Source organism: Schistocerca piceifrons, chromosome X (genome assembly GCF_021461385.2).
Source record: "Schistocerca piceifrons isolate TAMUIC-IGC-003096 chromosome X, iqSchPice1.1, whole genome shotgun sequence".
Lineage (NCBI taxonomy): Eukaryota > Metazoa > Arthropoda > Insecta > Orthoptera > Acrididae > Schistocerca > Schistocerca piceifrons.
Window position 1 is genome coordinate 267,532,933 of NC_060149.1, and position 12,429 is coordinate 267,545,361.

The 12,429-nt window shown below is 38.4% G+C and overlaps 1 protein-coding gene across 2 annotated transcripts in view; it reads left to right on the forward strand.

The window, feature by feature from the left end:
- The window catches only part of LOC124722861 (protein SET), a 61,132-nt gene extending 49,844 nt beyond the window's left edge, over window positions 1-11,288 (forward strand). The window contains exons 6-7 of one of the 2 annotated variants that reach the window (XM_047247990.1): window positions 7,862-8,055; window positions 8,172-11,288. In XM_047247990.1, coding sequence (XP_047103946.1) covers window positions 7,862-8,055; window positions 8,172-8,197 — 220 coding nt within the window. In that variant the 3' untranslated portion in view covers window positions 8,198-11,288. The remainder of the gene's footprint in view (window positions 1-7,861; window positions 8,056-8,171) is intronic. The other variant, XM_047247991.1, reaches the window with a different exon arrangement.
- The last annotated feature ends 1,141 nt before the right edge of the window (window positions 11,289-12,429 follow it).

A 12,429-nucleotide genomic window follows, 5' to 3' on the forward strand; every position in this document is an offset into this window, starting at 1 on the left:
CAGTTTGAAAAACAGTGCTCAGCTTTTGCAGTATTCAAAGGCACCATTAGATACATCAAAACTGCTCCCTAGACGGTAGGTCAACTCGGTACCAGCGAGCTGTTTTACTAGTAGCACTACTATGTCTCGCACACCAGAAAGTTTTGATATTTGCACATTAAGTAAAGTTCTTACCAACATCAACTGTGCTAGTAATACAATGGAAATGTCATTAGAAAATACTGGTCTAAAAGTGCTTCATTTGTAAGGTGTTGGTCACAGGTGGTAGATTAGAACAAAAACTAAGCTGCTCTGAAAGTGTCTGTAATGCTTCATGTCTTGACGCTGCAAATTTTGTTGCAAATAAATAATATATGTCACCTTTTTAAAAAGTTGAACTCTAAATTTGGTCACTGGCTCTTTCAGCCTCTCGTCCTAGGAAATCTCATTGTAGGTGGTCTTTGCTGTTTTCATTCATGTGTGAGGGAATTCACACTTTATACCCCATCTTTCACTGATACTGAAAGCTTTGTCAAGCAGTAGTCCTTTAAAAGTATTTCTGTTAGTCCCATTCCTCAATGGTGACATGTAGCTATAATGTCCATAAATAAGAAATTTTGACTCAACAACTTCATTTTTTGAGAAAACTATCCTAAAAGAGCATGATGTCCAATCAACTCAGAATTGACAGAATCGATAGATAATCGAAAATTAAGCATTTTTCCTCAATGTATATGGGGTCCATTAACAGGTATTTTCTTAGAAATCAAGGAAAGACACTTCATTTGACTGCTGCTTACGTATCCATAAGGTAAGAGCTGTTGAACAAAAGTGTCACTGGTGTAGTGACCAAGGCATCTGATTGCAGAGCAGAGAGACTTTGTTCAGTTCCTAGTTGTATTCTGAAGGTTTTTTATTCATATTTTTTCCATTTCGAAATTGTCCTCACTCTGTTTAATGTCCTCAATTTCCTTCAAACAGATAGATGGATGGTACTTGTCATAAACATTTGTTGTAAATATACTTGGAGCATCACAAACATCTTATGAATACAACTGCATTGTTCCTTCAGAAGATTCAGAGGGAAACAAACTTGGTTAACATTTAAAAATATTTGTTTTACAGGAATTTTGATGCGCACCACGCATATGATAACATTGAAAAATCAGCGCTGAAAAATTGGCCATGGTTTATGCTGTAAACCATTAGTACCTCTGCTTGGCTGTGCAATTCCCACTTCTTTTCCAGAAGCAGGCTGTAATTTTGTAACCTCTGAATAAAGTTTTTAACTTCGTGGTAAAAACAAAATTTAGTTTTCTAGCGCACAGGTGGGAAGTTTGATGATATTATGTGTACTGTGCAAGTCGATTGCCCCCTCCTCATCTATAAACATCCTGTCATACATGAATGTGTTAGTTTGTCCATCCCTAGAAATCCAGTATCAGACAAAACTTGTTTTTAAACATTGGAAAGTGCAGGTTGGAATGTCAACAATCTTATGAAAAGGATAGATTGCTACTCGCTGTAAAGATGACATGTTGACTTGCACAATGAAAAGATTGTTACAAATAAGCTTCTGGACAAAGCCTTCTTCAGAAAATAAATGCACTCACATTCGCACAAGCAAACACACCTCACACACACGACTGCTACCTTCAGTTACTCTGGCCAGACTGGAACAGAAATGTGTTGAATGGTAGCAACAATCTGAAACAGGATGGAGAAGGGGAGGGATAACAGGGTACGGGAGGGGAAGAGGCGTCTGCACTGCCTGGCAGAGCATGCAGGGACTAAAAGTCGCAAGACAGGGCTGACAGGAACAGCGTTGGGAGGCTGTGGGGAAGGGAGAGCAGGGGAAAAATTAGTGAGCGGAAAGGAGAGGAGCATAGAAGGGGAAAAGGCAGGTGGATGCGCTGGCAGAGAGCAGTGTGCAGTGAAGGTGAGGAGAGGCAAAGTGTGAAAAGTTGACAGAACAGAGAGGCCGAAAACAGTTGGATTGAGGATGGGGGGTAAGTAGGTTACCATAGGTTGGGGCTGGGGTGATTTTGGGAATGGAGAATGTGTTGTAAGAATCGCTCCCATCTGCGCAGTTCGGGAAAGCTGTCAGTGGAGGGAAGGATGCAGATGCCGGGATTATGAAGCAGCCACAGAAATAGAGTATTTTATGTACAGCTGTGTGTTGTGTCACAGGGTAGTCCACTTTGCTCTCGGCCACAGTTTAGCAGTAGCCATTCATCCTTGTGGACAGCTCTCCCATCCACTTTACTTGGTCCTCCTCAACCCCTCATGCCACCTTCTTGGGTGCTGACCACCCCCTCTGATAGCTCCATCCACACATCTGTCCACATTAAACTCAACAACCACCAATAGTACCTGCATTTTGACAGCTGTTGTCCTTTCCACACCGAAAAATCCCTCCCATACAGCTTGGCCACCCAGGGATGGCAAATCTTCAGTGACTAGAGATCCCTTGCCTGGTATGTTGAAAGTCTCACAAAGGCCTTCATGGATATCCTATACCCTGTACTCTATACCCCAGACCTACATTGCGACAGATCTCTGGTGCCAGATCACCGTACACTGCCTCATCCTCACTAACTCCCAAGAACCATCTTCAAAGGAGAGCCTCCCTTTGTCACCCAATACCAACCTGAACTGGAACAACAGAACCACCTCCTTCATCAGGACTTTGATTGTCTATCATCATGCCCTGGAATGACACATATCCTACCCAAGCTCGCTCCCAGCCCTTTGTAAGGTGGTGCTCCATTGCCTGCCCAACCTCCACAACATCCTAGTCCATCCCTATGCCACCGCCAGTTCCAACCCCTTGCCACAGGGACAATGTGGAAGACCCAGTTTCAAGACCTGCACAATCCACTCACCCAACACAAGGAAGTTTTGTCATTGGCTTATCCTACCACATCAAAGGCTAGGTGACATGTGAAAGCTGCCATGTTACATACTAGCTGTGCTGCAATCATTGTTCAGCTTTTTATATTGGTGTGGCCACCACCAAACTGTGACCAAGAGCAGACTAGACCATCCTGTGTCAAAATGTGGAGCTGTACATAACATGTGGCACTTGATTTCAATGGCTGCTTCACAACTCAGGCCATCTTGATCCTACCCTCTACCACCAGCTTATTTGAACTGCGCTAGTGGGAATTATCCTCACAATAAATTCTCCACTCCCAAAATCATCCGGGCCTCAATCTACAGTAACTGACTGTCCCCACACCCTACCCCAACTGTTTCTGGCTTCTCTGTATTGTCACCTCACAATTTGCCTACCGTGCATTGCTGTCTGCCAGCAGATCCACCAGTCTTTTCCTCTTCCCTGCTCTTCTCCTTTCTGCTCTGTGTTTTTCCCCTCCTGCTCCCTCCCCCCCCCCCCCCCCAGCCCCCCCACAGCCTCTCAATGCTCTCTCTCTCTCTCTCTCTCTCTCTCTCTCTCTCTCTCTCTCTCTCTCTCTCTCAGCTCTGTCCTACCATTTCTAGTTGATGCATGCTCTGTAAGGCTGTGTTCCTCTACCCCCACCCATACCTTGTTATCCCTTCCCATTCCATATTGTTACTCCCATTTAACACATTTCTGTTCCAGTGTGGCCAGAGGTAGCAGTGTGTGTGTGTGTGTGTGTGTGTGTGTGTGTGTTGTGACAGAGAGGGAGGGAGGGGGGGGGGTGCTTGCATGTGTGAATGTTTGTGTGTTTCTCTTTCTTGAAGAAAGATTATTTGTAATAGTCTTTTCATTGTGCCTGTCTGCAAGTCAACTTGTCATCTTTATGGTGAGTACAATTTATCCTTTTCAAAATGTATCAGCAATGTAATGACTTTAAAATTTTCTTAAGCTAGGTTTTGTAAATTGAATATTCTGTTTTCCGGATTTGGAGCCTGTGGAATAAACATTTTTTTTAAAGAGTTGGTTAATCGATTCACTTCTTCTGTACCCCGGGGACCAAATTAATCATTAATTTCTTATTAGCACAGGAAAACGTTAGGCTACAATTTTCCAGGTGCTGTGATGGATATTGCACTGTCTGTGAGTGTGTTATTTTATGTACACAGCCGACTGTGACAAAGGTTAGTGTCGCTCCCGTATGCAGTAACGTGCACTGAATCCTCGTCATTACAGCAATCTTACTCAGAATTGTTTTGATACAATGAGAGGCTTAAAATTGTATTTAATTATTAATTAAAGTCATCTGAGAAATTTATTGGCCTACTTTGTTGTTATTCCTAATTGATTCACTTACTGTGTTAAACCTACTGTTCCTACCAGTTTCGATGCAGAAAAAATACAAATGAGAAGAAAAAAGAAAAATGGAAAAAACTGCATAGTACAACTGGGAATTGAACACAGGTTCCCTGCTTCAGAGTCAGATGCCATGGTTGCTACACCAGCAGTGCATAGCTTCTGGTTACGTAAGCAGCAGTCGACAAAGTTTCTTTTCTTGATTTGTAGGAAAATATGCATTTGTGGATGCCATATATGTTCAAAACTGTTCAGTTTTCCATTATCTATCAATCTCATCAATTTTTAGTTGATTGCACGTCATGATGTTCAGTGGTAGTTATACAAAAAAAATAGGGGTTGTTGGTGTCTGGTTGCATACAAGCAACTTGCCAAGTAAAAGCCGAATCAGTTGTCCGTGTTGGGGGCCTTCCATTTGTTATTGCTACACTTTGTTCATTACATTTCTTGATCACAACAATTATGTTTGGTAGAATCTTCAAAAAGTCTAAAAAACTCAATTCTGTGTGTCTGTTGGGTACCGGTGATTGGCTGTTACATGGTCAGCTTATGTGGAATGTAAACTGTCGCTGTTTTCGGCTCTGAGTTGTGATTTCAAATGTCCACAGCCACAACCAGTCGGACTACCCAGTGACAAACAAACAAACAATTTTCACTTATATATTTCCAACATTAAATAGAACACAACTACATAAAATAATAAAACTCAATAAAACAGATTACCTTTGAAAATGTATACAGGGTGTCTCAGAAATCATTTGACAAACTTCTAGGTGAGATGGGGCACATCATTAAGGTTTTAAAATAGTTTAGCAACCAATGACCACAAACATCAGGGGTAAGTGGTAGCAAAGGTGAAGATCGGAAAGGGAACAAGAGTGTGATTCATTGGAAACACTTACTATACATCATGTAATACACCATGTGTACTCATTGATACAGCTCTAATGTTACAAGTATGTTTGGAGTTTGCACCATCAAACACCATGTGTGCCTGACACCTGCAGAGAATTGACTGCTGGACACACTCACACTGGAAGTTTCTTTGATTGTAGCAGCTGGGCAAATGATTCTTGCAACAAGATACATTTCAGATGCCACAGGATCACTATATTTGAGAGATGTCATAGCTTAGCACAGGAAGAAATAATGGCTTGATAAATCTGGTAAGTGTGGGGGCCAAGGAACCCATCCACCAAGCCCAGTCCATCGATGCGGCAGTGGTCTGTTCAAATGCCTGTGAGTAGGCACATCATGTTCAAACCACATGCAGCCTCTCACATTTACTGGTAACATCCTCTGGCATGCTGGGAAGAACCTGTTCCAGAAATGTCTGATAATTCGTGGTGGTAAAGCAGAAAGGTAAAAGGTATTGCCCAATTGAAGTGATGTTGTGTCATGTGGTGCCACATGCCATGTGGGGCTTCCTGGTGCTCACAAATGCGCATTGTGGTGATTGACTGTGCCATACCTAGTAAATGTGGCCTCATCAGCAAACAATACCTATGCTGTGAAATACACATCTCTCCACTTGGCCATTTTGTAGCAGAAACCACTGTGCAAAAACTGCACTATTTGGGGATGAAAGATGTGTTAGGACTTGGCATTCAAGACACACTGCACACTGTTATGAGACATTCTTAAGCCTGAGGTAATGGCACGTATGCTGGTGCTTGGATTAGTCTCCACAGAATCCGACACATTTTCTTCCCTAATGACTAAACATACCAATTGTGACCAGCCCTCACTAGCCCTGCCACGCCTTAATCACCCATACTTGCACAAACTGTGGTGCAGTTTGTCTGGGAAACATTGTTGATAAATGCATCTAGTGGCTTGTCCGTTGCCATCAGCTATTCCATACATTATGTGTGCATCTGAAAGTTCACATTTCGTATTTCGTTCCGTGCTTCTTACATGCTCGATAGTGATTGAATAAGGAAACCCTCACATTCCCCTCCAGTACTCACACCTAGCGGAGTTCTCTTCCAGTACTCTCGTGTACAGCCACACCTACGTTGTTGCGTACACCATGGGTTGCTATACATGATGTGCATAACCTCCCCTAGAAGTTAGTTGTCATATTTATAAGACACCCTGTATAAGATAAGCATCGTAGAAACAGAGTCATAAAGTAGCTGAACGGAGATGAAACAGGACCAACATTTTAACTGGAGCATTTGCTCCACAGATCAGTTGAAACAGACTAACCATAGGATGAACCTATCCCACCCGAAGCACGAACACATGAGTGCTGACAGGATTAATCATTGTATTAATAGGTTTTACCGACAATCGGTTTTTGACTGATGATAGTAAACCGTGTCATACTAGTTAAATTAACTCCCCTTTTTGTAAGTAAGTTCATTGTTGTTTACATAATTCTGATATGTTTGGAATGCAATTCATGAGCTGAAAATAGAACACCCAAGTTAAGCCACGATGTTGTATTTACTATACTACTCATAAGTCTTGTTCATTGAACACCGTGCACTCAACAAAATGTCTAATCTACAAACTACTAAATATATGATACCATGTTAACATGTCAAAAAAAGAGTAACACTAGGGATTTTAAGGACAGCTTACATTTTTATATCAGATTGGCATAATCCATCAGTTTATGGAATGTCACTGACGTCTATTAACTCTGTTTAACAGAGCCCTTGTTTGTAACAGCACAATGTTGAAAATTATCCTTACCTGTGGATGTAATAATGCTGATCCTTGTCATACTGCCTGGTTGGTTGATTCAGCCATATTAATCATGAGGTAGAATTTTTCCATGCCTTTCTTTTCGTTCCTTCTCGCTGTGTGTTTTTTTTTTTTTTTTTTTTTTTTTTTTTTTTTTTTTTTTTTTTTTCTCCCCACATCACTTTGGTATGACTCTTTCATATTGAGAAATTATAGGTAATTATAATGATGAACTGTAAAAAAAGTCAGTAATTTAGCTCATGCCCAAAGTACTAGTTGTGGAACACATAATGGACACCATGAACTTACACTGATGCATCTCATATTTTGTACTTAGCTACTTTTTGTTTATATCTTAATTTTTCATTATCTTTTACTTCCTTCCTTCCTTCCTTCCTTCCTTCCTTTCTTTCGAATATTAGTCACCTCATAATCTGGGACCGCAACCTAATTATGTCGTTAGTTATGGTGCATGTAGGGTCAGAAGGCAACTGTACGTACCACTGACAGCCAGAGAGATTCTCATTCCAGGAAACTTGATTTGAGTAATGTTACACATGTCCTCATCTCAACACAGTTTTTAAAAAACTGTATTATTTTTTATAATTGTTTCATCTTTTAACAAACTTGCAATGAAGATAAGTAAAAATCACTAAAATCAATATTGTTATTTACATCTGTGATTTTTACAGTTAATGTGTATGATATGAATTAACATGACCTTTGCTAGTTAATAGATACCTCTTCAGATTTCTTTAAATATGCTTTTAATGTTTGTGGAGGCTATTCTCTTATGCTGACAATCCTCTTTCTTTTTTTTAACTTTTACCTTTCACATTATCAGTTCTAGAAGATATTGTTTAGTTATATGTAATAATGGGCACACGTGATAAAGTTACTGATGCATGTCCTAAATTATGTAATAATCCTCAGTATGTATGCTGCTGCTAGTGAAGATGAAGGAGATGACTCTGTGGTTGTTGTGGAAGACATGGAAGAAGAAGATGAGGAAGCAGAGGCAGAAGGTGAGGGAGATGATGATTGCGATGTTTTGGTGGAAGAGGAAGAGGAAGATGATGAAGACGATGATGATGATGAAGAGGAAACTGAAGAAGTGGGTGAGGAAGGTAAAATATTAGCATGCCTGCATGGGATACGTGTGTGTTGTCTGAAAAGTGTGTGTTACCTAGAAAGTAGATAAAGTAAAAGTTGTGGAGTGTATGAATATACTTCTTCTTTTCAGAGGAGGTTGAAGGTGGCGACGAGTGAGCGTTTTACGGGTTTCAGTGACTGAAAGTGTGTACTGAAAATCAGTGATGGACAATTGTGGAGGATTCCAAACCAGCACAGTCCCTGGCAGTGAGGCATTAATGTGTAATAACAATTGTAAATTATTATTAAAAACTAAAGTGATCGGACATAATGTGAAAGATGCGCTGCTGTAGTAGTCATTTTCTTGACGTGAGTGAGTGACTGATCTTAAATAATGCTCATAAACTTAATGTTGGGTGTACTGATCCTGCATTTTATGTTGTAGAGATATATTTTAAACTGTTTGTGTGCCACACCTCTTTGCAACTGCCTGATATATCACAATTTTAATTTATAACCGATGCCGCCTGTTTTATAAAATCAGACCATCGTGCTGCCGAAAATGGCACCTACATGATCAATGAAAAGGTAGAGGTAAGGGGCACATTTTGTATGCCAGATGGAAATGTTGTCAGACAGTCTCTCACTACCATTCTCCTCAGTCCCCACCCACCACCCACTTTTCCACCTACCAACTGCTGTTTGTTCATTAGTTGTCACTGTGGTCTTACTTAATACTATTGTTTATCCCTTCCTCCCTCCCCAGCATCCCATGCCCTCTTGTCTATGTTAAATTTTTGTTGGTGAATGAAAAAAAAAAGTGGAAATATAGTATAATGTTAATATATTATTTTCGCCTAAAATAACAGTTCAGTAATATATTATGTTTGAAATTAGTTCTACAGATCATGTTGTTTTATTTTGTTTGAAGTAAGTATTATGAACATGTTGTTCAGTCACTGAAAATGTGTTCCGACAGTAGATTCAAGAGTTTATTTATCCGCCCACCACCATTGAAACTTACCAAGAGTAAAATTTGACTGTTCATGTTGTTTTTGTACTTGATTTTGTCCAATTATTGGTTCTATCCCCATTTATTAAAGATGAAAGGTAATATTATTGCCGTTCCACTAATCAATATTTTTATTGTCAAATGTGTTTTTTGGCAAGTAGATAAAATTTAGGATAGTTCCCATATTTTCCAACTGTTCTCATTTAGATACTTCAATCCAGATTAATTTTCTGTTCTTTCTCCTTTAAATTTACTCATATTTTTGGTACTTTGCAAAACAAGTATGACACCGAAAGCAATCAATTATTGATAACATTATTTAACTGGATAGCCCTGAAAGCTCTTCAATCACAACAGTCGTTTATGTGTGTGTGTTCTGCCGCTGCTTGCAAAAGAAATGGTGTTCTATCATCTATTTTTAATTTTTTACATTTCTGTGGTCCCATAAGGACCTGTTCTAATGGATTTATTTTGTGGAGATCAGTTACTTGCAAAGAAGTGAAGTGTGTCAATTCCACACCTGTGGAAGGCGTTTCTGCCTTTCGTGTAACTTTCTTCCCTCTTAGTGACTTTGCAAAACATACAATGTTTTGCCATCCATTTTTTTAATTTTTTACGCTTCTGTGGTCCCATATAATTCATTCTTAATGAATTTATTTGGTGGCTATCAGTTACTTGCAAAGAAGTAAAATGGTTTTCACTCCACATTTGTGGCAAGTGTCTAGCTTTTGAAAATAATGCTTCATAGCGCTTGATGGGAAACATTTTTCACACTGTTCTAGTATATTACAGGGTTGGTTTTCACTATACTTTTTTATTTAAAATACATTAAAATTGTGTATATTCATTACCTAAATCCTCTCTGAAAGCACAACATCTTTTTCCTCACTTTCCTTGTATTTAAAGCAGTATAATTTTAAGCTTTCTACTGTTCTTTGTAGAAAACTTGCATGGTTAGATAAACCATAGCCAATGTTTTGTGCCATGCATTTGTTTTTCAGATGCAGTGTGTGGCATTAAAACTGATTTCCAAGGATACTTTGTTTGAAATTTTATTTCTAAAAAGAATAGCAAACTTAGAAAGCTGTTATAGCGGTTCCTCTACCCTTATCGTTAATGAAGTGTTTTGTATTTAGGATTCCATCACAATCCCCATGACTTCAAAAGCGAGTCAGGTTGCTATGAACATACACAACTAATACTCTTTGTAATTGCTGTAGTTATATTGATTTTTCACTGTAAGATGGTTGCCATTGAAAACATTTGTCTTAAACTTTCACACAAGTAATCAGTTTGTTACTAAAAATCTATAAATGTTTACATAATTTTATAAAATTTGTTAGTATCATATGGAAGTATACTGCACAGTGAGTTACCAACAACAATAAACACACTGGCTTCACATCACTTCTCTTCAACAGTAAACATGTTAAAAGATTATATTGACAAGTGCCATTTTGGTACTGCTATAGTATTGTTAAACTTTCAGGTTCTCAATTAGTTGAGACATTTGGATTTGTTCTCTTGTGGATTTTTCTCTCCTGTGTGAATATGTGGTGGTTTTAATTTTTTGCAGTTGCAGTTGTTCCTTGATTTTGTTTGAAGAATAGCAACTTAATATGGTTAAGGATAACAATTTGTGATGAAACTACTTTCTTGTAAGTTCCCATATTGTTATGATTGATGTTTATCTGGAAGTGAATAGGCAAATGTGCTTTATGGTAGGAGGAAAAGAGCATGTGCGAAATGTTTCCATTATGTTGAGCATTTAAATTCTGTTAAAAGTGAAGTTACAGATATTGCTGCCAAAGTATTATATGTATTCTTTATCTGAGCATTAAGTTTACTCTTCACATTTGTGAAGATTGGAACTGTGGAAGGCCTGTGAAATGACAAACATGGTAATAACTTTCACTGTTGAAGTACATTCCTCTGAAAGGTTGAAAAGAAATTTGTGGCATTTCAGAAGTACTACATTTCTCCACATTCAGATGCAGAGGTAGCCATCTGTACTTTAGTTGCTATCAGTTTCAGGAAATTTATTAACTGTATTTTTAAATAAATAATTTTGATACCCTATAATAATAGTAAATGTTGAAATCAGTGTTCCCAAAAGATGTAGTAACTGTAAGGTATTGAAGATATTAGGTAATAGTCTAGTTGTAATTTTCTGCATAGTGAGTTCATGAGTTCTGTAAATCTGTTCTGTATGCACAATGTAAAATATGATATACAGATTTTTTAAGAAAAAGAAAATCGAAATGTACTGTGTACCTTCACTTTATTTTGGAATACTTTATTTGACTCACTAATAAGTTGTTTATGTATAAAAACTATCCATGAGCAGAATAGAAAAATGTAACCTTTTTTTTTTTTTTTTAAAAAAAAAATTGCTCCATATATTCATCAAATGGAAGTGTGATACCATCCCCTCCCCCCCCCCCTCCCCAATCTCTCTCTCTCTCTCTCTCTCTCTCTCTCTCTCTCTCTCTCTGTGTGTGTGTGTGTGTGTGTGTGTGTGTGTGTGTGTGTGTGTGTGTGTGTGTTGGGGTGGGGAGTGCTCACAATATTCCCCACGCCCCACCCTTACACATTTCTGTGCCAATTTCCTGTGCCAGTCGCAGCTTTCCCAGTATTAGTTGTACAGTGTGTTGGAGTGTACTATTATGGAAGCTATACAAAATTCTACGTTACTTTACTATCGTGATGATTATAGTAGCTTTAAACCCTACATGTAATAAAGTAACTCTTTATATAACAAGACAAAACTTGCAGAAAAGTCAGGTGCCAATCTTCTGCACAAGTATTTCAGTGAGCTGTAATTCGAATATGAGAGATCATTTAAAATACTGTATGGTATTTGTTTCACTGTGTCTTCTGATCTTTTTTAATGTGATCTGAAATGTTTTATCAGTAGTTCCACATAGAATGTTGAAAAATCTAGCAACATGTGCTCTCTGTGTGAAAATAGGTAAGTATGCTGTTGAATGTAATCAAAAGTGGTAAACCTCTGAGAAAAATTGTGTACCTACATTGCCTGTTTGAGATTCTTTATGGCCTGTTTAGTTTTTTTGATCTGATGTGCAGGGCCAGTGATGGTTGCATTCCAATTAGCTGTAACACACCTTGCTGAGCATTACTGCAGTAAGACTGTAATTCGATTCAAAATAATTGAGGTGGGAAACTTCTTCCTGTCTTAGTCTTAAATTTTTTTCGTTATTTCATAGTGAACGGGAAACGTAGGCTAAGAATATTTTTAAAAATTTTTAAGTGAACTATCAGCGTTGTGATAGGCATGATTTCAAATTCATGTACTTATGAAAATTTTTTGATAAAGAAAAACAAAAGTACTTCAATCTGCTTTTCTTTAATGATTTAACCTGAGTTCTAGCAAAGT